Below are 27711 nucleotides of genomic sequence, written 5' to 3'. Positions count from 1 at the left end.
AGACCCCGTGCTTTTCCTCTCCAACACAGGGCCAGAGCTCTTTGACGACTGAACAAGCTCACCAAGGGCAAGGCTGTGCAGCAAAGGAGGTCTGGAATTTGCCGGCCCTAGTGTTTCATGGCCACGCTTCTTCATGGCGTTTGTTGCCTGCTCTCCTCTTCTTGAGACTTCCTCCTCCCTTGATCCACATTTCACTTCCCACTCCTGTCCATTTCATCTCTTCTCCTTTGCTGATTCCCTTCTTCCTTCCAATTTCCTTCTCAGCTATTTCCTCTCACCAGAGTCTTTCTGGGGGACCTCATTTGTCCCATGACTTCGACCATCACTTCTACGTAGATGATGCCCAGATCAGGAAGAGTCTTGTCCTAAACATTAAGCTGCTATTTCCAACTGCCTTCTGGAGTCTATTTCACACATTCTTCAAATTGAACGTGTCCAAACTCCCTCTCTCTCTGTCCCCACCCCAACCCTGCTGTTCTTTATTTCCTAGAGAAAATTTCACCATCCTCCATGTAAACCTCGTATGTGGGAAAGACTTAGCACAGCAGACCTGAGACTGCTGTCTATAGAAAGTCTTGCTTACAAGGTTGGCTGCTGGCTGGCATCTGGACTCTTGACTGGCAAATCGTTCCCTGCACTGATAGAAAACTTTCCCTAAGCGATAATGGCTCACGGTGCCTCTGCTGTCTACATAGACAATGTGGTTTATGCTAAATGCCTGATTTCCTTCTGGAATTCTGGTAAATGCTAAGGCAGAGGGTGCCTATGTGACTAGCTCCCAGTTAAAAGCCCGAGTGAGTCTCTAATGAGCTTCCCCAGCAGATAACACTTCATAACGTTGTCACAAGACTTTCCTAGAGGAGAGGACTCTTGGAAGCTTTAACCTGGTTTCCTCTATATCTCCATTTCATTTCCCTTTCCCTTTTCTAATTTTGCTATTTATCAATTTCGCTGTAATCTTAGCCATGAATATGACCATACAATGAGCCTCTTGAGCCTTCCTAGCAAATCACCAAACCTGGGAGTGGTCTTAGGGCCCCCTGACACACCTTAGTATAATTTCTAACTCTTCTTTCCTTTCCTCACCCTCTCTTTTCAATTAATCACCTAATTATCATTAGCTCTACCTCTAAATATTAAAAACAAAAAAAGTCCCATATTCTCCACCCTCACTGCCTTGATGCCATAACCGTGACTCCATCTGGGCACCATTCTCTCCCCTTTCTCCCACTAAAAAAAGCAAAACCCAAAGATCAGAGGGTTTAGCATTGGCCTCATAGCATAGGGAGGTTATTTCTTGTTAAAAAAAAGAATTCAACTGAGTACATTTGAAAACCTATTTGGCTTTATTCAAGGATTCATGGGAATTCCCTGGTGGTCCAGTGATTAGGACTCTGCGCTTCCACTGCAGGGGGCATGGGTTCCATCCCTGGTTGGTTTACTAAGATCCCTCAAGCCATGCAGGGCAGCCAAAAAAAAAAACTCAAAAAATCAAGGATTCATGAATTGGGCAACATCCCACCTAGCAAGTAGAAAGGAGCTTTAGGAGCTGTACAAAATGGAAGGTTTTCAAAGGTAGAAAGGGGGTGGGACAAGGAAGTCATAAAAAAGAAAAAAGGTTACAGTATTTCAGGCAAAGTCACCTTCCTTTGGGAGAAGGGCAGGGATCTATCATGCAGTTTACCTCACAGGTGCTGATGTGGTAATTCCAGATTGAGGGCTTAAAGTTCACACTCCTAGGAGTAGCTGAAATTGAAATTAAACCTAGGTTTGCTGTTCTGGGGGCAACTGACTCCATTTGGGTCCTGTTGTTTCTTTTTAAAAGCACTCTTGGGACTTCCCTGGTGGTCCAGTGGATAAGACTCCTTGCTCCCAATGCAGGGGGCCTGGGTTCGATACCTGGTCGGGGAAATAGATCTTGCATGCCTGCTGCAACTAAGAAGCCTGCATGCCTCAACTAAGACCCGGTGCAGCCAAAGTAAATAAAATAAATCTTACAATAAACAAATCTTAAAATAAACAAATAAATAAATAAAACACTCTCAAAGCCCGTTTTCTTAGCTGCAAGATGATGATGATAATAGTGCCTGTTCCATAGGGTTGTTGTCAGGGGTAAATAAGAAAATGCATATAAACTTCATGAGATTATCTATGTAAAGTGCTGAGCGCATAACAATCCTTTAACAAATGTTAGCTGCTCTTTCTATTGTTAGTACTAATAATCTGTAGACTCCACTTGTGAGGCTCAGCCAGTTCCAGCACCAAAACCACTTCATAATGAAATTAGGACCTCAGCTTCTCACCCCTGTAATCTGAAGCGCAGGCGCATCCCGAAATGCAGGCATCGCTGTCAGTTTCCAAGTAGCCTGGCATTTGCGGGGTTCTCTTTTCCTCTGAGTAGGTGCCCCAGTGTGGGGTAATGATGAGACATAACTCTTCTGTGGTTGTGAAAGAGGAGAGAGGGGGCAGGGCACAACATTTAAGGGCACTTTCCTAGCGGTCCAGCGGTTGGGACTCTGCACTTCCAGTGCACATGCCGCGGGGCACGGTAAAAAAAAAAAAAGAATAAATAAGTAAAATAAAATAGTTTATTCCCAAGCTCTCTTAAAATAAAACAAAATAAAATAAAAGAGTAACATAGCTGTTGAGAATACGACAAAAACTGGTTAGAACCGATTTGGTCCAAGATAGCGGAAGATTCGAGCTGAACCTCGTCATACGCTCATTGTAATACATCAGCACGTTAAATGACATACTGACAGGCACTCTGACAGTTCTGAGGCTTCCGATAAAAGGCCAAAGAGTGGGCCGTGGCCCAATTCCTGGAAATCCCCGCCCCTTCCCCCAAATAGTTGAAATAATCCTCCCACTCCTCAGCCTGTGAAATTACCCAACACGTAAAAACTTACCACCCCATATTCCGGGGCCTCTTGTCTTCTGAGATGGCCCACACTCTGTATGTGGCATGCGTTTCTCCCAGGGCTGCTCTTGCCTTTTGAGACAGACCGCATTCTGTCTATGGAATGTGTATCTCTCTAAATAAATCCACTTCTTACCTACCACTTTGCCTCTCCCTGAATTCCTTCTGTGCTGAGACATAAAGAACCTGCGCTTCATTAAGTCCACGTGACCATTAGACCACGTGTGCAATCTTAATTAAACGACAGGATTCAAGCCCCAATCTGGGTTTTGGTTGGGTTTGAGTCCCATCTGCGTTGTGCGGTTTCAGTTGCAGAGGGTGGATGGAACAGGGGAGGATCCCAGGAAGGCCATGGAGTGCTCCAGATTCCTAATGTTACCGTTGCAAATACTTGTTTCCTAAATATGAAGTTGTGCAAAAATCCTCAACTATTGCAGAAGAAAGAGCCAATGCAAAGGACTGAAGAGCCAGGAGCATCATAGATAATACAAATGGATATTAAGACGTTCTCACACACACACATAAAGATCAATATGTGAGGTGATGGATGTGTTAATTACCTAGCTGGGGGAATACTTTCACAGCGTCTATAAATATCTAATCGTCACGATGTACAGCTTAGAGTTTCATTTTCAGTACCTTTCAGTACCTTCAGGTACCTTTCAGTACCTTTCATGACTATCCCAGGAATTTTTGTTTGAATAAAAAACCTTTTGGGATCATGACAAAAGTTCTCCATGGTAGAAGTAATGAAATCGTAGGTCCATAAAGCTTAATCCTTTTCAGTTTCCAAATATCAATATATTTATCAACAGAGCGGAATTATTCACTCTAAAATTCCATACTATTAAAAATCACACTGAAAGAACTTCTGATTAAAAACAAACAGGGAAAAGGAGAAAAAAGGAAAAAAAAAACAAACGAACAAACAGGAAAAATCAGCAAAGGCAGATTGGGTAGTACGTTAACTTTATTTTGAATTATAACATGGAATTTGTCATCAAACGAATGTAATGAAAAACTTTGGGGATTCAATTAAGCAAACGATTTGCATAGGAACTGCTACTTCTAAGTTTTAAGATGCAGAGCACTGAATTGTGAATTAGATTAACATAAAGTAAGAATCATCTACCTGTGTGCAAAATAAATGCAATTTAACTTTATTAAAAAAAGTTTAAAAATGCAATTTAATTTTAAATAACAGAACTTTTGTTCAGTCTTTGGTGAGGGATTAATACAATCTTCTTCCCTGCTATGGATAATATTTAGACTCATTTAGACTAAATGTGATCCTTCTAAGCTAGAGACCTCTTACCTACAGTTAAGAAGGCCTCCTTTCAATATTGTTAAAGCTACTGAATTCATTCTTTATGCCCCTAATATTGGTCAAGAACATTATCCATTTTAAAGGATCTAACAAATAGGCCCAGGACAACATGCTCTAGTGAAAAACATTAAGTTTGTCAACATTAAGTTTGTCATTTCATCCCATTTTGTCTTTTGGAACTTTGTTATCAGTACCCATTATACTGTTTTGATTTATATCAGTGATGAGCAACCTGTTTTTTTTTTTTTTTTTTGCTTGGGGAAAAAAATAAAGCACTTCAGGCCACATTATTTTCCTCTTCAAAATGAATATAGCTTTATGAAATTCCCATAAAAGAAGATGTATTTGTACAACTTTGTTGAATAAAAGAAAGCCAGCGTGGAGATGGGCACTGCTTTTTAACTACTAAAATGTTTATATCTGGATGTCTTAGCAATACAGACAGCTTCTAATTTTTTAATCCAGAAATTAGATTGCAGGCTCGTTGCCTGGGTGGTCGGCCCCCTCTCTGGGGGCCCTGTGGGTTGCTCATCACTGGCTTTGCTTGTGACATGGGTTAAAATAAGCTGATCTTTGTTGATTGACTGTTTTACTGATCATAACAAACTTTAAGAGAATATCTTCTAATTTCAAAATTATAACTCATTTACTGACATAAAGATAATACTTTTAGTACCACCATTGCAAGTTGGTTAAAAAATATATATATATATATATGGTTTAGAACATTTCCCTCCATCTTAACATAGAACATTGGCTGGAAACCAGAGCAGAACATGAACAAGAAAACTAAAGATGTGTTTAAATAACAAAATGCCACCAGTGTTTATTATGGTAGATTATAGAAAGAAGGTTTAATTTTTGTGTGTGCAGTTAGGCACTGACTGAGGCATTTAGACACCATTGATCATAAAGTGCATCGAGTATAAATTTTGACCCCCTTCAAAGGAATAATTCAACAAAACCCAGGTTTCTTTCTTGGAATCAATCAACCCAAATACACATAGATGAACACTTATTAAATACTAGTAACAGTCTTTTATTACTTATACTTCTGCAATAGTAATAACAACATATTATATCACATTTTATCCAAGGACTCCAAAGTCATTGTATCAAGCAATTGGTGTTGGAAGCTCAAGAGTCCACAGCATATTAAGTCTACTTAGTTACGGCACAGGAAATAGATTCCCAGCAATAGACCCAAAGTAATGGTTCAAAGAGACAAGCCTACATTTCTTGTGGTTTGTAATTTTCTGAATTTCCAAATTTGCCACTTGTATCCTATTATACCTACAACATTGACTCCAGGTAAAAATGAACAATTTTTCTTTTTTTTATAGTTCAACAGTCCATCTTTGAAAAGCACATGGTGGAATGTCAGAAGTGGCTTTTCAATAATATAACTTTATACATTATTGATTCATAGAGGAGAACATTTTACACTGGAAATGACATACAAATATATGTAAAGTACGATGGAGCCATATCTTTGAGCACACATACATTTAACACAAAAGCAAAAGTGCACCAATTCACTGAAGGTCAGACTTTCAGTCTTTTTAAAGGAACAAAGCTTTCTGCTTCCTTTCTGTTTCTATTTTTAAGACAGAGGGTTTAACTCTATCTTAGAGTTTAACTGAAAGACCCAAGTTGATGTAGTTTAAAATGAGTTTCTGTGGACTCCACGAACATGCCAGGCCCCCTGGAGTGGGGCTACAGGCCAGTGTGAGAAGCCCACTACATGAGAGGAAGGGGTCCCTGAGCTGCTCTGCTTTTGACTCAGGGCACAAAGCACAGCTCTTCTTGGTCAGGGACCCAGCGTGGGCATTCTGGGCGTTTTCCTTCTTCTAGGAATTTCCAACACTATTTGAAAAGCAATTTCTTTTTGGACAATATGATTAAGGTTTCTATCTTTCAGTCGAATATGAAACTAAGTTAGCTCTTCCTGTGTCCTTCTTTACTTCGGAGGAGATGCAATATACGTTCATTTTTGGTTAGTTCTGCCGGAAGTTCATTGGCCTGAAAGAAGATAAGATAGGCATGAGTGAATTCCCACAGTTGGTGTGGTTTCAGGGACTCCAAAGAGGGGCCCCTGACCCACACTTGCTCCTCCACTGATGAAAAACCCCACTGGACTCAGTCTTTTGTATCAAGGCATTAAAGGTTTTCTTTAAATGTATTTAAATATAAATATCACTGGTTACTTTCTTATCTCATTGTTAGTTATTTTTCTTTTTAAAATTTTTTGCAGTATAGTTGATTTACAATGTTGTGTTAGTTTCGGGGGTACAGCACAGTGATTCAGATACACACACACACACACATACACACACACACACACACACACAAACACATATATTCCTTTTCATGTTCTTTTCCATTATGGTTTATTACAAGATATTGAAATATGGTCCCCCGTGCTATACAGTAGCCTCTTATTGTTTATTTATTTTATATATGGTAGTTTATATCTGCTAATCCCAAACTCCTATTTTATCCTTCCCTCCCTTTCCACTTTAGTAACCATAAGTTTGTTTTCTATGTCTGTGAGTCTGTTTCTGTTTTATTAATAGGTGCATTTGTATCATATTTCAGATTTGACCTATAAATGATATCATATGATATTTGTCTTTTAGAGTTATTTTTTCTATCTAGCCATATCCCTTACTAGGCTATAATATCCAGGAGGCCAGGGTCCATATCTTATTAATCACTGCATCCTCGTTTCCAGCACAATGCCTAGCTTATCTAGTATGTTGTAAATAAATCGATTTGATAACTTATTAGTTTATTATATAAGGCAGTCTGTCTGCTAGGGACTTGAGACCCATCTTTTGATGAGAAGGCAGAGTTAGGAAACACCCAGAGCATAAGACACACAGGGAAGAACAGCTTCAGTGGCCCGACACCCCACCTGATCCAGCCTCACTCTATGTCCTTTCTTTTCACAGTGCTGCTGAGACACATTCTGTAAGTGTTTACTTTGTGAGTGAGTCCCTATCTTAAGAAATAGACATTATAGGGCAATGGTTCCCAAACTTTTTAGTCTCAAGACTTGTGTACACTCTTAAAAATTATTGAGGACCCAAAAGAGCTTTTGTTTTTAACTAATCAAAACTGAAAAAAATTTAAGTATATTTATTAATTCATTAAAAATAATAAACCCATTACAGGTTAACATAAATAACATATTTATGAAAAAGAACTAAATTTTCAAAAACAGAAAAGTTAGAAGCGTAGCACTGTTAACAGCTTTGCATATGTCCTTACTGTGTAGCTTAAAAGAAGACAATTGGATTCTTATATCTGCTTCTGTATCCAATCAATTATCTTAAAGCTAAATTGCCATGTGGAATTTGAAACCACATCAATGAATTTTTCTACTCTGTTGCATTAAAATCCATAGGTCTATCTATCTGCAGGTGGATTTTTTTACCTATGCATGTTTGTAACATCATGTACCGGCCATTTAGAAAATAGTAGCTCACTGAGTTATGCAGATCTTCCAAATGTTGACACATTTTATTATACAATCCTCAAAGCTCACGTCATTCATTAATATTATCACTGATTCATCAGAAAAGCTACAGGTATCGGGAAGCTGTCAGGCTCATGTGATGGATACAAGTCCGTTCTTTCAAGTAAAAGTGGAGCTCCCCCCCAAAAGTGGCTGGCTCCCTTTGTAACTCAAACAATTGCACAAGTGCTTTTCCTGAGACAACCATGTGCTTCAGCCTACAGCAGAAGTGCTTGGTGCAAACTTCGAATTTTGTTACATAGTAAAAAGACATACAGCAAGGGTCAAGGTTTCATAAAATTAAAATTGTTTGCTGCTTCATCAAAGATATTCTTAGGTAAAACTGGTATTCTTATAAAATAATCTACAACGTGTAAAATAACTTAGAGGTTTGTACAATCATTTGCCGCTACAGTTTGTGACCCTGCTTTGATGCGTGTTAAGGTGCCAACAGTTTCATCCGTCATTGCCTTTGTACCATTACGGCAAATGTCGGCACAGCGAAAAAGGGCAAATAGTGTCTCTGTATTATTAAGAATATTGTTTCGACCTATTAGAACCCTTGAAAGGGTTTTGAGGACACCCCAAGGGTCCACGGAACACACTTTGAGAACAGTTGTTACAGATGAATAAAAGGATGTTCTTGGGAATTCAGGGGAGAGGCAATTAAAGGGTAGAAGGGCAACCACATCAGGGAGAGAACTTGGATGTAGTTGTTTTTTTCCCCTGCAGTTAAACCTGGAACCCCGGCTGCTCTATCTGAAACCCTGATCTTAGGTGAAGCTCCTGCAATACCTACCTTCTAGGCTGGATCCTGCCCTCTGACCCCCACCTACTGGCTGGGACCTCACTTGCTGGGAATGATGAGTTTGCCACAGTGGTCTGCTGTGCAGCATGTCCTGCAGCTGCACTCCTGCCCACCCAAAGGACCCTTGATGCTGGTGCTGGACTGACTCTAACAAGAGGTGCTATTCGATGCTGCCTTAGACCAGAGACCCCTCTGTGGGGTTAAGTCTAGTATTAGCTTAGTTCCTCAGGAGCAGATGTTGTATAGGCCTAATGCCTGGGGCTGAGAATAATGCTCCTGGAGAACGGACCTGAGCAGCATCCAGTCTCAGAGTACCCTCACGAAGAACTAACTGTTTTGCACCGGTTACTGGTCCTTGGTGACAGGCTGGCAGGTAGCCAGAGGATCCTCTACAGTCAGGAAGAGGAGTGGATCTAAGAAGCTGCACCTCTGTCTACAAGCTTGTTAAGTTATGGTGTGTGTGACCATCTCCATGAATGTCCATATCCATTACCATTAAAATAGGCTTTATACTCTCAAACTGTGTTGCTTCAGTCAATCACATCACTGTTCTGTGTGTCATCCATATAGTTTTAAAAACCTGGTCTCACTCCTCTGTCAGGAGGGTCCCCACTGAATTCTCAAGTTGCTCAGGTTATGATGGCTAGCGCCCAGGCTAGCTCCTAAAGGCCATCTTACTCATTATGGAGCAGGACCATAGGTCCATACTCATGACCCACGGCATCACACCACTCTCTGTCCCCACTGCTCCTGGGAGAAGATGTGTTCTGAGTCCTCAGTTGGGGGTATCAGGAACATGGGATCCCCACACCCATGGGGATGGCTACGGTGTGGGGAGAGGTACTGGGCCATTGGTTACCCTCTCCTCTGGCATCTGCCCCAGAGCAGAAGTCCTGGAGCCCCTAGAGCAGAAGGGTGCTTCTGTACTAGCTGAAAAGTGACTCTCTCCAGGAAGCCTTCGATAGCGTTCTTCATTTCCTGCTGACAGCCCTTGTCACTGTGTGTTGCAATTGCTTGTTTAATTATCTTTATTCCCCAGTAAACTCTGAGCCCCATGAAGACAGACACTATGTGAATCTCTTTCACTATTATCTCCCCATAGACAATGTTCACAGCACAGTGCATGGCATCTAGCAGGCACTCAATAAGTGTTTGTTGGATGAATGACTAAAGGTCAAGAATACCCCCTCAAGAGTCCTGAGTGGCTGCTGGAATCCCAACACCCTTGCTTCTGGAGCTGCCTCTGAAGAGCCTGGCTTCTACAGGCTGCCTGGTGCGCAGGCGTGCAGCTTCCTGGCAGCTACTGCCGGCTCTCCAAGGGCTTCTGCAGGATAAAACTCCAACACAGGCAGCTACACAGACACTCCAAAGACCAGCATTTTGGTCACTGGAAATTCCCCATAACCATTATTGCTGAGATTCCACGAGACACACAAGGGATTGCATCTTTCAGTTTCTATGTAAAGAAACTGCCTTAATTCAGTACTGGGTGGCTTAGCAACGAAGACCGATCTTTTTAGGACATCTGTGTCCAAGGTGCAAAGATAAGAGAGCAATTGTGATTTCAGCGGGCTCATCACACAGCCAGACCAGCTAATGGAAAACAAACCCATGTATCTCAGGAAGAAATAAACAGAAATGTTGTCTTCAAGTAGTTCAAAGATAGGAACAGGGGAAGTAATAATTCCACGTGCTAAGTGGAATGAGAAAAAGTGGCGGCTCTTGGCATGTTGTCTAATTGCACTTCTTAATAGTTTCTTTTAAAAATATCATGAAATGTTATATGATTTTGGTTTTATTAATAAAATCTAACACAGTAATAGATGCTTATAAAAATTCAAACACTATCTAAGTATAAAGTGAAAGTTGCTTTTCATACCCTCCCTTGTTAATAAGTCCCCACCATACTTCTTCCTTCAAAAGTCAGTAGTTTCAGTGTGCTTCCTCTAGACCTTTCCTAGGCTACTCTCCCACCCCCAGTCTCTACTTGTGACTGCTTATGCAGATGTTGAGTAGGAGGAAATACAATGACAGTCATTTGTTACTGGGCATCCTCCCACCTCCAAGTTTGGCTTAATTGAAAACTAAGAAAATTTTTGAGCTATGAAAAAATATGGGTTGGTTTTGCTCAACTATACTTCAATTAAAAAAAATATGGGTTGGTTTTGGAACTGTGGGGCAAAGTCCTGTTAACAATATAAAAAGCAACATCTTCCCCATGAGGTCACCAAATAGAGCACAGGCAATTCTCAAGGTACCAGTATCCAACTCACGGAGGATGGTGATTAAACTACCGGAACTTTGACATTTTTAGGACACTTCTCTGATGATAGAATACTTACAACCTTACTCCCCACAACCACTGCCCCCTACCCCCGCCCCACTGTTACCTGAAAATCACTGATAATAGAGGGGTTTTAGTATAGTCCTCTGGGTCCAAATGTACTGCTCACTCATAACCTATGATGACAACATTTTATGCCCTTACTATGCCCAAGGATGAGGAGCGACTGGAGCCAAGATGCTGTCTTGGCTTCAGCAGACGCCGCCTTATCTCTTTGCACAGGCGCCCGATGGAGGGAAGAGATGACTAAGACGGTACCTTGTTTCTCAGGGCTGGGTCTGCCCCTGCTTCCAGGAGCAGTGCGACTGCCTTAATATTTCCGCTGAGCACTGCCACATGGAGTGCTGAGGTCCCATTCTAGGAGAAAAGGACAGTGTGTGTCAGGAGAGAGCTCACAGCCATCAGCACTCGGCTTGATGAGACTGTAATGCTAGAGCCTTGCTCATCCTTATCTTCCCTTTTCAAAGTCACATCAGCACCTAGTACAGTGTCCTCAGGGACACCGTGTATGGTCAGTATAAATATTGCCAATAACCTTTTGCAAGTGAAATAAGGCATCTGCCCAGCGTGTACATGATTTCATGCTCACTTGGTCCGTTGTAGAGGCATCAGAACTTGCTGTGGGAAAAACAACAATGCTACGTCAAACATTTTTTTTTCTTAACGTCTTTGTGCTTTTGGTGAGCACACTTCTGCAAGGCTGGAGCCTGCAGCCTGCTCACCTATGGGCCGAGGTGTCAACCCAGCTGTACACACTCCACACGCGCAGGTGGGCAGGAGAGCGACTGGGAGCTACACGGCTTAAGAGTAAGAGTAGGTGCGTTGAGGACCACCCCCGACCCCAGCCCTGAGCTGGAGCATTTCTGGGTACTGAGGGGTCTAGTGGATAGGTTGCTGACATTTTATGGAATTTACTGCAAATATTTATTGACATAAGGAAGCAGCTATGCGCAGCGTGTAGCTGGATTCTGGGAGGGGAAAAGAGAATATAACAAACCCAATATAAGAACGATGGGCAGTCACAAGACATTTGGTCTAGAAGGTACATACGTCTGTGAATAGTACCTAAATGCAAGCTTAGTTTTCAAATTAACTACTTCATATATATACGTAAAACACTTTCTGATCTTGTAGGCACGTTAAATATCATACCCAGAGAAAAACTCCAGCAAAGTAGCCGTTTTCCCTGTTTGCTTCACCATGTTTGCCATGTGCAGCAATACACTAATCTGGTAATATTTCACTTATCAAAATCTTAACCAACTTACCAGTGTTGCCGAAGTGCAGTGTGGCTAAGAATAAAAAACTAAGCCTAAAAGCTGTCTGCAACACGACTAGATATTGCAAAGTCCATTTCTGGAGCTAGTTTCTTTTATTCATAGAGAATTCATTTTCACAGACTGTTTATTCTTACTTGCCAAACAAGTTTTACAAGTACAAAGTACAGCTTTTTTGACTCGTAAGCTCATGGAAGATTAGAATTAGCTCACTGGGGCAAGAGAGAACGGCATACCAACAGCAGCTCCGTATCAGCTGACAGCAACAACGGAGCCTAAACCCATAAAGATCAGACAGAAGGCATCTAAAGGGCAAGTAGACTTCAGATACATCAATAAATCCAAAAAAGTGCTAAACTACTGTCCCAAGTTTAGAACAGGTTTGGTGTCCTCTATTTAACAAAACGCTAGAGTGTATACCAGGAGTCAGCAAACTACAGCCCGCAGGACAAATCTAACTCCCCCCTCCCCCTGCCCCGCCTGTTTTTCTACATCCTGATGAGCTCAGCATTTTAAAATTTAAAAAAGAAGACTATTTTGTGACACGTAAAAATATAAAATTTTAGAAATACAACATCCATAAATAAAGTCTGATCGGATGCAGGCATACTTTTTGCTGTTGCCGTATTTTCTACGGCTGCCTGCTTTCTACAATGGCTGAGTGGAGCAGTTCCAACACAGACTGTACGGCCCACAAAGACTAAAATATTTGTTACCTGGTCCTTTATTGAAAAAGACTGCCAACCTCTGGTAGATACTCTAGTCGAGGAATATTTTAATCCAAAATGATTACAACTTAAAAAAGGAGTTTCGGGGCTCTGTTTTCTGGAAGACGCAGCCCTCCAGAATGACACATTCTCTGACGTGTCCAGATGTTTGAGGCTTATATCATTCCACCTAAGGTAACGATGTGGTTCTTTGCCCCAGATAATGAAGAGAAGGAATGTGCGTTCCTATCCCTCATGTTTTCTGGGACACAAATCATGTGTTTCATTTGTGGAGGATTTCACAAATCTTCCAATGATATATCAATATGAGTGATTTCCAAGTTAGCAATTTCAGTACTATTGTTTAATTTTTTTTCCCCCTAGAAAACTTGGTAGCTACAGACTCCGGTTCACTCTTTTTATTACCTTCCCATTTCTACCAGTGCCCGGGAATCTCTAACATGGATAAATTGTAGGCATGTTCTCTCAGTAACACAACTAACCATGCAAATGGTACCCAGATTCTACTGCAGTCCCCAGTGTGGACTTCTTAAATTTCTATCCTCTCTCTTTTACAGTTGGTAAAATTTTCTCTGTAGGTCTTACCTTCAAAATACCGAGGGTGGGTGAGAATTTCAGCAACTCTTTTATGACATCATTATACCCTTTGTTGGCTGCCTTCAGTAATGCTGTTGTACCATCCTTTACAGAGAGAGGAAAAGAAAAGTTGATTATTAACATATGTGTGTGTTGGATAATAATGAAATGTTGGTTGAGAACTGGGAATGTGCTTGTCAGAAGGAGGCAAAATGTGTAAACTATAGCAGAGGCCTGCAACGTCTCTTAATCTAAAATCATTTTAGAGCATATTAAACAGTTAATTCTGCATGAAAGAATACCACACAAAATATGTGACTTATTACATTATCTTCGAACCCTGCCATCTGGGAATTCATGGTCTTCTAGTCCCTTAGAATATTGGGTACAGGAACAAGGGGAATTTCAGGAGGATATTTTTAGAACACAGATGGACTAAAGAGGCATTCTCTGCAGTTCATGACTTAGAAATTAATTGTTGAACTTTTTTTTTTTAAGTATTTTTCACTGTACGGCTTGTGGGATCTTAGTTTCCTGCCAAGGATTGAACCTGTGCCCTTGGCAGTAGAAGTGCGGAGTCCTAACCACTGGACCGCCAGGGAATTCCCAGTTGAACTGTTTTTAATGATTTAAATAATTGTTGAACTATATCTACTGTTTTAAAATTTTTAATTGCTTTTCTTTTTGCCTTCCCGTGTATACAGCCTTGCTCTAGTCTGTCCTGGGTACCTGCCTACCTGTGGTAGTGGTGATGGGGGAAGAGTAAGAAGGGGATAGATTGAAATCTGTTAAAAAAAAGAATGAAAAGACAAGTTCAAAAATTAATATTAAGCTCTGTCATCCTTTTCTGGCCTGAGAAGAGATTTTCCAATTCCCCCTTCCTCCTACTTTCACGCATCAGTTTCTGTATTTGGAGGATTTTGCTCACAGAGTTCTCCTGTAGTAAAGGAAACACCCCAGGCTGCTCTAAAGGTTTAGCTGGAATCAGGAGGAAGATGAGAATAGAGGATTTTTCCTTTCTGACTTCAGAGATTGTGGGAAGGAAAAAAGAGAGAGTGGAAGAGAGGACAGAGAAGTGGTCAGGAATGTGTATTTTGGTTTCCCCCTTTGTGGGCTCAGACTTGGGAGAGTGGAGGTGGGTCACACAGGCAAGGTAATATTAAGGGCAAAAAGGCCAGATACTGTAAAAAAAAAAAAAAATGAAGTGACCCCAACAGAGGCTAAGTGGAGGCCGATGCGGGATGTGGTGCGGGGGTCTGCAGCTCGGGGAGCCGGGGCACCGAGGACCCCAAACCACAGACCCCGCGAGCCAGCTGCACTGTGGCCTGGAGGCCAACAGGAGGCGCAGCGCCAGGCAGACCAGCAGCCGCCGGCGGACACATCCCCAAGGGCAGCCGAGGCCTGAGTCTCCTACCTGGTCCTCCCGGGTCATCCAGAGGTCAGCCCAGGTGGAGGAGGAGCTCAAGGAATTCAATATTTTCCCCTTAGAGGGACTGAGCAGCAGTTGCTAGGTTTCAACTGATTCAGACCTTTCCCTTGTTTTCCTGCTGAAGAGCAGGTGGAGGTTGGGAGAAAACCCCGGTGAGGAAGAGACAGAATAAAACTGCGTCTCCTCCGCACGTTTCAGTTGAGTTAAACTCGGAGGTCAAGGCTTCAATGGAAGACGTCCCCATCCGAGCCCGCGCGCGCGCGCGCGGCGGTCCTCGCACTCACGTGGCGGGCGGCGTCGCGGTCGGCTCCGCGCAGCAGCATCACACGTACCACCTCGCTGTGGCCCATCTGCGACGCGATCCACAGCGGCGCCGTGCCGTCCTGCGGGGAGAGGACACAGCATCCACGGGATGGCGGGTTACGCCCCAGGGAGGGCTCCCAACGGCCCACGACGAGGGTGATTCTGACCCACGTACGTAGGCTGGCATTGGGCAGTGCCCGGACTACTTGGGTAAGTGCCAGTATTCAGATCTTGGCTTATAAAAGCCATTGCACGGCAGGACCTTTCACGGCCGAGTGTGCTGCGGGGCTCCAGGGAACACGCGTGGGAAGCGGCTGTGTTGCAGGCATACCAAGCAGAACCAAATTCGACAAACCCGGGGAGAGGCCAGCCTGTCCTTATGTTGCCCAGACTCTACCTGTTTGCTCTACGGGTGGGTTCACACAACACACCCTGCTTCGTGGGGCCCCCTCATTCCTACAGGAGAGGGGGCGACTTCCTCTGAGGCCGGTCTGAGGGTCAGAAAGCTAAAGACATTGCTCCCACTCTGCTCTTGTGTCCAGAATCCCTCCAAGCCATGTCATTCTCAGGGACCATAATTTTATGCAGGATGTGATACTGCGTCTTCTGGGGGCTGCCGCACAGTGCCCAGCTACAGCAGATTGATAGTTTTGGTAAAGCCTGCTGTGTATTATGTGCCCAGTGACCCTTTTTCTGTGCACACTGAGCCATGAAGCTGAGGTATGTTGCTCCAGAGAAGAAGAGGTGAAACATCCAGGGGACAGAGAAGGAGTTGACAGCAAGGAGGGTGGTTCCTGCTGGACAGAAAGGAAACTAGAAAACCCTTCTAGTGCAGGAGGGAGGCACTAGAGAGGAATGGGGGAGGCAGGGTCATGAGTGTCTATGTTTTCCTCCTGCTCTGGGTTGAATCTGGGTTGGGTAAGCTAGGGTGCTAGAAACACCCAGATAAATTATGGTGAATTCCAGATAGGAAAGGATTTTCTCCTGTTCTTGGAATGAAACCCAGGAACACTGCAAGCCCCCTAAGGAGCTCTGCGCTCGGCCGGTGCCTCACAGGTAGAAGAGAAACGGCCGTGGGAGCCGTCTGGACCCATGTTGGACACGCTCCCAATACCCCAGGCCCACATCCCCCCAGGAGTCCCTGCCTGCCTGCCTGAAGGAAATCAGAAGTGCTGGCTGAACAGTGGCCTGGGGGTAAGCCTGGGTTGGGGAGATAAGGCCACGGGACGTCAGGGACGTAGATGACGGCAGGGCCCACATATGGTGGACCAGCTGCGCCTTCGGGGACCAATGCAGGATGCTCAGGGACCAGGGAGGCTGACAAGCCAGCACAAGGAGCAGACACGAGCATCCCCATCCCAACTCCAATGCCAGGGTGATAGTCTGACCTCTGAGAACTTGGGTCACCTGGAGAGAAGGTCAGGAAGAGGGAGAACCCAGAACTGACTAACCTTAACCTCAAACGCAATTAAGGTAATGGGACCCAAAGAGACTGCCTTAGTCATGTAAGACTGAATTATTCATCAGTGGGACTGTGGGCTGAAGAGCAAGATGATTCAGGTACAGAAGCTAAAGTTTCACTTTCTGCTGGAGGATATCATTTCAGCTCCAGTGTACCACGGGCAGCAGGAGCAGGGTCACTGCCCACTGCTGTCCTGGCAAAGGGACAGAGGACCAAGACCTTTGAGTGGGGTGATGGCAAATCAGGAGCCTAGAAGGATCTGGGGGAAATCCAGCTGGCTACAGCCCAAGGGCTGTGGGCAGGGCCCTGGGAGACCGGACAGAGGGTCTGGGCTCCACAAAGGATTTTCCTGGGCTCAGATGCGGATGCACTTTCCCCTTCTGCCCGCTCTGGGTTCATCTGTTCTTTGTCATCGCCGCCAGAGGGCAGGCAAGGAAAGGCAACCAGCAGGCTGTTCCCCGTGCTTTCCAAGGGTTTGGTTGTTTTTAAATTCTATTAATTGACACTACTATGTGGGAAAGTGCTGAGAGGTGCTATATCAGGAACAACTATTATATTATAACAGTAATGTTTCTATATTTTATCAAATGTTATCACCTTAATTGCAATAGTCATAGTAGGTGGAAAAAAAAGTCACCACTTCCTGGTTGTGAGACCTTAGGGAAATCCCTCTGAGCCTCATCGTCCCCTTCTGCAAAAACATTAGCCCCCCAGAGATACTTGTGAAGGAGAAAACATACAGAAATGTGCTAAGCACAAGGAGTGGCCAACAGATGCTTAGAAAATGGATCTCAATATTATTTATCATGAAAAACAGTAAGTAATTTAATTTGTACTTTTGTCTACAAAGCATTCCATGTGCTTTATTTAATTTGATTCTCCCAGTTACCCTGTGAGATAACTGATAGAGCAGGTAGGAACGATTGGGAAAATGAGATTTGGGAGAAACCTGTGTATTTCCTTACCGGTGCTTACTTCTCCAAAGCTGATTTTTGAACCCAGGAAGTTGAATGTGAATTAGAGAACTCTTGTCAGATCCAATTACTTATCAGTTGATTATCTAGTTTGTGAAGAGGACAGGTTTTCCTCTTCCGTACACCTCAATTTCTGCCTTGTCATATATTTTCCTTCTATTACAATAGTCAGCTTCTTCATTGTGAAGATGGCTTCATAATAAAAATGAGGGCAATTCAGTCGATTTAGCTTCTTTTTTGTAGAGCTTTGGAGAGAATCGGAGTAGGAAAAACGTCTGAAAATATTTATGTAAGTTTTAAAATACTTCTTGACAAAAATATACAGTTTCAAAGTATATTAAATCAAAGAAATTGTCATGAAGTAGAAGTTACAATCTCAGCTGCACTTTTTTTTTTTTTTAAAGAAATAGAACACTTTGCTTGAAGAAGATGGGATTCACCGGGGTTATGACAGCTGTTGTTTACTATTTGTGTGCATGACAAGCGGAAAAAAATTTATTTTGCATACCAAGTGGTACACTGGCTCCATGTAAGAAAGGCATGATAAGGAGGGCTGGTTAAAGACTGAATGAGCTGATGAGGTAGTAATGAGTTCCCCACGCCTGCAGAGGCCTGACAGTGGCTGATTCCCAATCAGCTTCTAGTGCCTGATGGATGGTTAAATAGGGGACTTTTGCAGTTCCTTCCAGCTCTGTTATTCCCTCATTCCATTTGAGATAATATTTTCAAGTCTCCTCTAATATATTTTTATAGAGAGGTCACAGCATGAGATGGAGTATATGATGTGACTTGTATTAGAGACTAAATTTTATTTGGTCTTATTTAGGCTCCTAAAGATGATTTAGAAAAAAGAATTAAAACCATAAAGCCATTCTCTCCCATGGCAATAAGTGTATTAAGTGGCACTAACTCTTTGCTTCTACTGCCTTTCGGTACCTATACTTAGGCTACTTCACCTGCAGGCTTGAGCCAGACAGCAAGTGCTGGGGACCAATTCTATTCTAAGTTGGGGGTTCAAGAGATTATAAGGAACCTCATCAGTAACACAGGGGGGTTCAATAGGGAGACACCTTTGCTACCAGCCCTGGAGCCCATTTCTCAGTACTGGGTCCCTCTACTCTGTGTGCCTGGTCCAGCAAATGAATCTGTAAAAGATGTTACTAGATGCCTGCATTGCCCACACCCTGACCCATTCTCCCAGCCACAAGTGATCAGACTGAGGATGGGCAGGCCAGCCAGTCCACCGTGGCCTGGAGGGCAGGGATGAGCTGCGACAGTGACATGGCTACGCCAAGAGTCTGGGAGTCTGAGCTGTAAACTTGGGGACCGCATACAAGATACGTAGGCAGAGGAAGCTGATCAAAATGAAAAGGAGTAGGGAGAGAGAAAGAGAGGAAAGAAGGGACTTTGAGATGACAGAGACAACTTGGCTTACGAGGGAAAGAGAGCAGCCTTGATTTCTGATGGGTTTTCTATTCCAGGAAGGCCTGGATGGAATAGAAATGATAATAACATACCTAACATTTACTAGGTACTCGGTTTTTACTGGCCACTGCATGAAGAGTTTTGCAGGGATTATTTATTTTTTAAATTCTCACAGTATTCCTGTAGCAAAGGTACCATCATTATCATGGTTTTACAGATGAAGAAAATGAGATTCAGGGAGACAAAGCGATTTGTTCAAGGTCATACAGTTCATGAGCAAAACTGGGACTGTGTTTCATTTTCTTATCCATATCCCTGTAACTACCAAGTTGCTCACTTCCCCCATCCGCAGTCCCAGCCCCAAGACGTGGCTCTGGCTTCCTAGCTGGCTCTTAGAATCCTCCTGTCCTGCTCAGGAGCCCGGGCCCTGTATCGGAGCCTTGTTCCAGTTCCCAGGCACTGATCACCATGCCCTGCAGCCTTCCAGGCCTTATGGGCACTCTGCCCAGGCCACAGGGTGTCCTCTGGCGGTCAACGTGGCTTTTCTGAGAGTAGAGGGCATGCAAGCAGCAGGGCCTCCCTACTGTGGTCCGCTCCCTTCTTGGAACCCTCAGGACACTGCACCCATCTGCTGACTCTATGTTGCCCGTTGCCCACCACTGGGTTGCCCTCCAAGCTTACAACCTGGGAGAAAGGATACTGTCTGGGTCCCAGCATCTCTGCATACAAGTCCAAACCAAGGCTTCTGATAGAGAAGGCATTTTATAAGATGGCGTTTCGGTCAGGCTTCAAAGAAATGCTGATTAGCATATTAAGAGGACTAGACAGAGATGAGTGATGACTGGCCAACCTCAGCCCCAGGTAAACAGAGCCCGACCTTCGCCACTCTATAAAAGCATCACGTTAATGGGCTGCGTGAGTTGAGTTGGAAAAAGTATATGTCAAAGCATTTTGTTGGTAGGAAAACAGACTAACTAGCCATCTCAGCTAGTGATTAAAAAGGTTTGAGTCACATCAACTCCACTTGGTGAGGACACATAGAAAGAACTGAAAATGAGGTTTTAAATGACTGTGGATTTCAATTATGTCTGCGACTCTTGACCTCTTTATTCAGGACAGCTTAGAAGGGAAAATTTTCAAGTTTCAAAACAGTAATTTAGTCTTTCCAGGGATAAAAAATTAAAAAGAAAGAAAGAAAAAAAAAAGAAATTAGTCATTCCAAAATCTGCCTATGCCTTGCTTTATGCGTAGGATTCCTTCTCCAAGAGTACTAAGAAGGTTTTCAGTTAGTTCTTCAGTGATAGAATTACAAGGAAAAGTCATTTCTACTACCGTTCAGGTTCCCTGAAGCTCAGATCAAATGTTAGCTGAATAATTTCAATGCAGCTTCATTCACATCCTGGCACAGTGTACCATAAAGTGTCAGGACTCCTTGGAATGGCGAAGCAAAAATTAGAAATCAGATTTATCTAAAAATATTAAGAAATTAAACCAGGCAAATATCTTTGTCCTTATTTTGTAAATCCAAGAATTTTCTGACAGTGATTCAATGTGGCAGCTGAGATTTCAGAATAAAACATTGGCTTCCAAAGGTCCTACCTATATAACCGTCTACCACGTACAGGCCATTTTAATGGAAACTTTTAATTAGACTTTTTTTTTTAACCTCTTCATAACTTGTGACAAAGTCAGTTGGGGTTGATAGCACTTTTGCTGTATTTCTGACACTTCTTGTTTTCTTGGAATGGAATTAAATATGCAAAGTTTACTCTTTTACAGAAGACAGAACTTGGACTAGTCTGACCTAGCTAGATCACCTTTAACTATAAGCTTGTGGTAGTAAAAAGATTATGGTGTGAGGGTACAAAGGGGTTACTGGCACTCTATGAAAAGGAAAAATTTCATCACTTTCCCCCCTAAAGCAATTCATATTTTATAAAACACCTCTCCCTAAATAACAATCTTTTCAGATCTGGACACTCACAATTCCAAACAGTTGCATTAGATGTAGTTGTTGGAAGAGCATGTCACTTGCTCCTTGACCTAAGGGTGGGCTCCTCCCGTTCCCAGGCTGGGTCGCCCACTTTGCCCAGGTTATCCTCACTCCTGAGGGATGAAATACAGCTGTGGCGTGTTGTGGCTACCACGGCACTGATGGCTCACTCTTTTTTTTTTTTTTTTTTGCGGTACGCGGGCCTCTCACTGTTGTGGCCTCTCCCGTTGCGGAGCACAGGCTCCGGACGCGCAGGCTCAGCGGCCATGGCTCACGGGCCCAGCCGCTCCGCGGCATGTGGGATCTTCCCGGACTGGGGCACGAACCCGTTTCCCTTGCATCGGCAGGCGGACTCTCAACCACTGCGCCACCAGGGAAGCCCTGATGGCTTACTCTTCAACTTCTTGGCTTTAATGCCATCACACTACTCAATTTAGGGTTAAATGGACATAATTCAGGCAACATTTGAAATATGATCTCTTATGTCAACTTGGTTTTTTACAAACAGTACCTTAGGCATACAAATAATGCATCTTTACAACCAGAGTTTTTGGAGTGCCAGATGTACAGAGAGACTGGACCATCTCGATAATCTCTCATTTCTAAATTCGCAGTGGTACCCTCAATAATGGCCTCCAAATCAAACTTAAGCAATCTAAAATAAATTCCTTTCATTAATTTTCAAAAATGAAGACTCTGATTCAGAATCAATCAATGATTTCGAAATAAGAAGGACCAACGAGAAAATCCTAAATTCCAATTCCCAAATGTCAACATTGGAAGGTATGGAAGTGCTATTTTTTTCTAAAAGCATCCTTTCCCAGGAGTATTACTGGGGCCATCCAAACCTAAGAACATCTTTAAAATTCTAAAATTATGATCTTATATTCATAGCAGTGTCTGTCACATGACAAGTGCTCAAGAAATACAGAGTGAACATTTAATAAAACAATTATCAAAATTTGGGAACTTGAAGATATTATCAGGATCATTTTGTCCAGCCTTCTAATTTTCAGATAAAGTAACAGAGGTCCAGAGAGGTTCATTTACTTGTTCAAAACCACACAGCTAGTTAGTGGCAGAGTTGGATCTAAAACTCAGGATTCCTGACCTCCAATCCACTTTGCCCAAAGGCTCTTTCTTTTCTCACGTTCCTTATGCACTTGGATTTCTAAAGTCTGAAGAAGCCTGTGGCCAAGAGCTCAGGCCGACCTTAAGGTTCCTATAGCTATTCACTAACGAGAATACAGGTCTTCCCATATCAGGCCACATGACAGTGGGAATCTGCCTGCATGTCATTTACTGGTAAGTTATCAGCTTGACTTTTCCCTAGAAAACTACCTTTAAAGTACTGTTACCTTAATCTGAAATGTTTCGTTAAAAACAAATGGATTAGTGCAGAAATAGTTATGAGAGGCTAATTATAATACCTTACATTTGGATGGTTCTTTACCATTTATAAATGTGACCTGTATTACCTTGTAGTCCTGTTCCTTTAAGTATCAGTTAATTGATTTGCCAGATAACAACTTCTTTTGGTAAATGAAGTCTCAGTGGTGTTGTAATGGTGAGAGATGAAGGTGCAGAACCCAGTAATGATTCCAAGAACATGGACTCCTCTTTGGCTCAGCACAAGAAGTGGTGGGTAAGAGATAAGGCAGCATATCAACAGAGAGACTGAGCAAGGGCAAGGCTACCTGACCCGCCTCTACTTACCTATGTCCCAGGCTAGCCTACTCTCCTGACCCCAGTACAGCCATCATTTATTTGAACAGGAGATGGCAGAGTCTGTACTTGTCCTCAGACGGCAAACATCCTGAATAGTGGTGTCAGCCTGATTTCATAGGCTTTCGGGTGAGCCCAAGGCAAAGAACAGGGAAAACCCTAATCAAAGATGAACTTTTACCCAGAGGCAAAAGGGTTTAGAGACGCCCAGTGTTGACTAGTTATCTTAGGCACGTGCTGCCGCAGGACCGCAGGACCGCCCCGCCTACCGCCCCATGCGCACGCGCAAACATTACCTGCCTCGGCTGGTTGACCTTTGCTCCTGAGGACAACAGTAATCGAATCACATCCAAATAACCACCTTGGGCAGCTAGGAAGAGTGCGGTGGCTCCATCCTGACAGATAGCAAATTGAAAGTGTTAACAAGTCATCTTTCACATTTATTATAAAAGAAATTAGATTTTTATTTCCTCCCCTCCCCCCCTTTTAACATGTGTGGCGTTTTCTTCATTGAAGAACCATTCTAAAACATCACACTAAGTCAGGCTGAAAGGTAAAGTTTAAAATAGACAGTTGTATAAGGATGAGTTACGACATATGTAATGACTGTTCACTCTATAAAATCTTGGTCATACAGCTTATGGTACATCTAGCTGGAAAACTCAGGTTTTCCAAATAATCATCATTTTCCTCTGTCTGCATAGGTTTCTCGTTAGCTGCCTTCTGCTTTTGTTGCATGATCTCAGAGTCCACCCTCTTGTATTTAGATTTAAAAAACATACACATTTAATACAATTTTCCATTGCAGTCCTTTTGTCACTGAGAGCTTAAGTGTTCATTAAAAAACAAACAAAAAAATCTGTTAATAGAAAACAAAAAAGAAATCCCTCAAATCTATTTTCTGTGCTCTAATGAATTGGGAAAGAAAAGTATCCTTTTAATTAGATATTCCCTACTCCTTTCTCTTTCGTGCTCCCTTATCCATGTTCTCCCAACATGCAGTTCCTCTAAGCTTTAAAACACAAGATGCTTCCAGAATACCCACCCTGGTAAGAATGTCCATGAATTCTCTCCATGCCAGCCCGGCAGACGCCAACAATACCTATACACACAACCAAGCAGTCGTGCATAAAAAGCCCAAAGCAAGTGCTTGTTTCCAATTTTCTTTAGTTTTCTTTTTAACTGGGCCTGTACATCTTTTGGGTGTTTCTTTTATCTTGAAGACGTATCATTGGTTAATTTCAGCAAGTACATCGGTCAGTCGAGAGCACACCTCCTGTCCAGGTGCTTACTTCACACAGGCAGCATTCACAGGACAGAGTGAGCCTCATTACTTTCAGACCTAAGTGGAAAACTACTTAACCCAGCTAATTACCACCCCTCACAGTCAGGAACATTAACCACAGGATCAAAGTACCTTCCCTACAAGTCCAACCAGGCAGAGGGTGCTGAATTTCCAGTGGGGGTCAGCTGAGCTGCCAGAATGCCCTCAACGCAATCATTAAAAAAGTAATCAGCCTGTACAGATTCTTTCTTTGTTTTTGGCCGTGCCACTCAGCATGTGGGATCCTAGTTCCCTGACCAGGGATCAAACCCGCACCCCTGCAGTGGAAGCTCGGAGTCTTAACCACTGGACCGCCAGGGAAGTCTCAGCCTGTACAGATTTTTAAGCAAATGTTTGATATGGGGATACAATTTTCAGCTGTTCCTTACTGTGTTGCCACAGAAAGTCTTCCCTGCCCTTAGCAGCTGATAACTCTTAGGAATTTTCCAAAACGGATCTTCATGCATTGGATTTTTTTTTTTTTTTTTACTGTGCGTCACACATTTCTGTTCCTAGAAGTTTTCAAGAATCATTGACACTCCCTGCCCCCTGCCCTGTATTTCAACTGTTTTTAATGGAAACATTTATATTTGGACTGTTTAGGTAAGGGTAAAAGTCTTAATACAAAATGGAAGTTCTGGTGCATGAAATTTCTAGGTTACCTTATAACAGAGAGGAATTTACCATGGGAATGGGATCTCCCCAAGCTCTACATTTCTAAAATTAAGTGTTGCTTCAAGGAGCCTTATGGAAGAATGTTATCTAACAGTACAAAATCTATACCCACAGTCAATTTGGATTGCTGACTATTAATGGTAATGCTATGAAAACAATAACCCATTTTCCTTTTCCAAAGACAGGGGCTCTTCATATTCAACCTGCACATACATATACTCATACACACTCTCAGATACAACTTCACTATATACAGTTGAAGAAATACAGAGCTGCAGACCCCTGTTTCTCAGATGTGGCCACATGTCAGAACCACCTGTTGCCCAAGCTGCCCTCAGAGACTCCAGTTTAGTCGGTCAGGGGTGGGCCCAGGAAGTGGAATTTTTTTTAATGCTCCCTGGTTCTAATGGACAGCCAGAGTTGAGAATCATTCCTTCAGACCACAATCAAGTAGTTTAGTCACTGAACCAGGAATGCTACAGGTTCACAGAGTGGTAACAGATTTTGAAGTGCAAAGCCTAAGGCTAGTTTCTATGGAAAGAGGCTGGTGATTTGTCAGAGGTATCTGTGCAAACTCTGGAAAGGGTGTTCAAATGGAAAAGTTCACACCTACACATCTCATTACATGTCTATGAAAGTATAGCACCCCTGGGCATAGGGCTCATGTCTAGTGGTACAATAGCCTAAAATATGGTTCCTAGACAAATGGAAGCAGGAATTCTTCCACTCTTCACCATGAGACTGTCAAGTCACTTTATCTCCCCATATTTTATTTTTTCCTCCAAAACAAGAATAACATTTGCCATAAATTCTACGGAATTAGAGTGACCATTAAAAATGCTTGGGTAATGTGCTAATTGCCAATTAGCGGCAAACAGACCCACACTGGCAGTGAATGCCTTTCAGGGTCAATGGCGTGCATGTATTTCAGAGGTCTTCATTCACCCATCCTCACTTCTCTTCCAAATAACTTGATTTCTCCTTTTTTGTGTTCTTCCTTCCAAATAACTCTACAACAGGAGGACTTGTGTTGGTTTTCAGCAAGTCCATACACTGGGCTTGTCGTGTTACAAATAAGTATGTATCACATTATTTTTGAAGCTCTTAATTACATAGGTACATGAAATATATCATATGTGCAAGAGATTTAAAAGGCAGAGCAAAGATGGGTAAATAAGATTATGGGTTTCTACATAGAAAAAGCTCACCTGGTTAACTCTTTTTCCTTTGATGTCTCAGATGTCACTTCTTTTTTTTTTTTAACCCATATTCAAACTGTTCTTTATTCTGCCTAACATGCATTGATACAATTGTAAGCTGAAGGTCACCAAGGAATATTTTATTGGTTCTTCTGTTCTTTTTAGATCCATGAGATGATCAGACAAGAAATTCTGGAGCAAGTCCTCAACAGGGTTGTTACCAGAGGATCCTCCCCCATCACTCATTTCATAGGTATTAAACTTTGGAAGGGTGGATAAAGTTGTCAGGAACATTTTTATTTAAATGTCATAATGCTTTTGGTCCTGGAAAAAAAATTTAATGATACAGTAGATTGACATCTTTAATGACATCTTTGATTATGATGCCAGTAAAACAGAAATGCATTTATATTGTCTATGGTTGTCAAGAAGGAAAGGAGCGTATAACTAATGAGTGAAACTTCTATCTTACGTCAACTTTCTCTCTTCTTTGTTTTAATACTTCTCAGGTGAGTGCTGTCCTTCTACTATCACTCATTGACCTCCCATTCTCTTAACCCTTGGCATTCTGACTTCAGTACTGGTCTCTTTGGTGACCTCTGAGTGTTTTGCTCTTTTAATACATATATCCTAATGCCTAAATCCACGGGTCGTATCTTAATCACCAACTTCCTTAATTTCTCTATCATTCTACACTGTTTACAACTCCCCTGAAGTTCTCTGATAACTGTAATACTTTGCATCAGATGCCACTTCTGGCATCGGAATTTAGACTGCGATGCTATGTGTGATAAGGGAGTGAGCAAGTGTCCCCCAAGAGCCCCCTTGAAACACACTCACATAAAGTTGGTCATGGATGTTGGCTCCGTGCTTCAGCAAGGTCTCCACCACCTTCATGTGCCCATACTGACTGGCGGCCAGAAGGGCAGTGCCCCCGTCCTGCGGTCATGAGAAGTATAAACGCGTTAGAAACAGTGAGAGCACAAATCTTACGAGCAGATGCTCTTCACATGGTGAGAACTTTGGAAAGGAATTTCCCATACATAATAACAAACTCACTTTTCCTCTTTTATCTCTTTTACTTTTTCTTTATAATCATGACAGAGTTCATCTTAAGGGCATCATTATGTTGTATACCGGGGTGGCTTGCTTGAGATATATTACAGCTATTTGCTAAGTTATTATAATTAATTTAGAAATTTCTCATGTCAAACGCAGAATCATCTCTTTGCCTCTCAATAAAGGAAACAGAACAGGAAGTCTGTACCAATCAGTTGTGTCTTGGAATCACCAGAATCATCTCCTGTGGTCTCACCAGAGACCCAACTGACAAACATTGGCTTCTCCCCGTGGGTCCACCCAGTTGTAGGTCTCTGAGATTAAGGTGTTTTTAGGGAGTAGCCCTCTTGGGCCCCTGCCTTCATGGGACAAGATCTGCATGCACTGAAAGCGGGGATAACTGCAGCCTATTCCATGTGCTTCTCACTCTCCTGTTTTGCATTTTCCTTTGAACACGTGCCAATTTGTCCAGACCTCTTTTAAAACGTGGGCGCTAGGACTCAACAGAGCACTGCAAAGTAGATGTGGCCTGATGGGACATTCCTTGGTTCCATCTCCTCTACTTTTATCTCTGTGCCTAAATTAGAATTAGCTTTTAAGCCAACCACACCAAATACTGACTCACTGAGTTTGTGGTCAACTG

The 27711-nt window shown here is 42.7% G+C and overlaps 1 protein-coding gene across 6 annotated transcripts in view; it reads right to left on the bottom strand.

Annotated features, from left to right (window-relative positions):
* Positions 1–5043: 5043 nt before the first annotated feature.
* ANKRD29 (ankyrin repeat domain 29) overlaps positions 5044–27711 on the bottom strand; it is a 43364-nt gene continuing 20696 nt past the window's right edge. For all 6 annotated transcript variants that reach the window (XM_060121337.1, XM_060121333.1, XM_060121336.1 and 3 more), the window contains exons 5-10: positions 26850–26948; positions 23108–23206; positions 15214–15312; positions 13510–13605; positions 11178–11276; positions 5044–6269 (exon numbers count right to left, since the gene is read on the bottom strand). In XM_060121337.1, the coding sequence (XP_059977320.1) occupies positions 6186–6269; positions 11178–11276; positions 13510–13605; positions 15214–15312; positions 23108–23206; positions 26850–26948 (576 nt within the window). In that variant the 3' untranslated portion in view covers positions 5044–6185. The remainder of the gene's footprint in view (positions 6270–11177; positions 11277–13509; positions 13606–15213; positions 15313–23107; positions 23207–26849; positions 26949–27711) is intronic.

Source organism: Lagenorhynchus albirostris, chromosome 14, assembly GCF_949774975.1.
Source record: "Lagenorhynchus albirostris chromosome 14, mLagAlb1.1, whole genome shotgun sequence".
NCBI classification, from domain to species: Eukaryota; Metazoa; Chordata; class Mammalia; order Artiodactyla; family Delphinidae; genus Lagenorhynchus; species Lagenorhynchus albirostris.
This window is presented reverse-complemented; position numbering and strand designations above follow the sequence as displayed.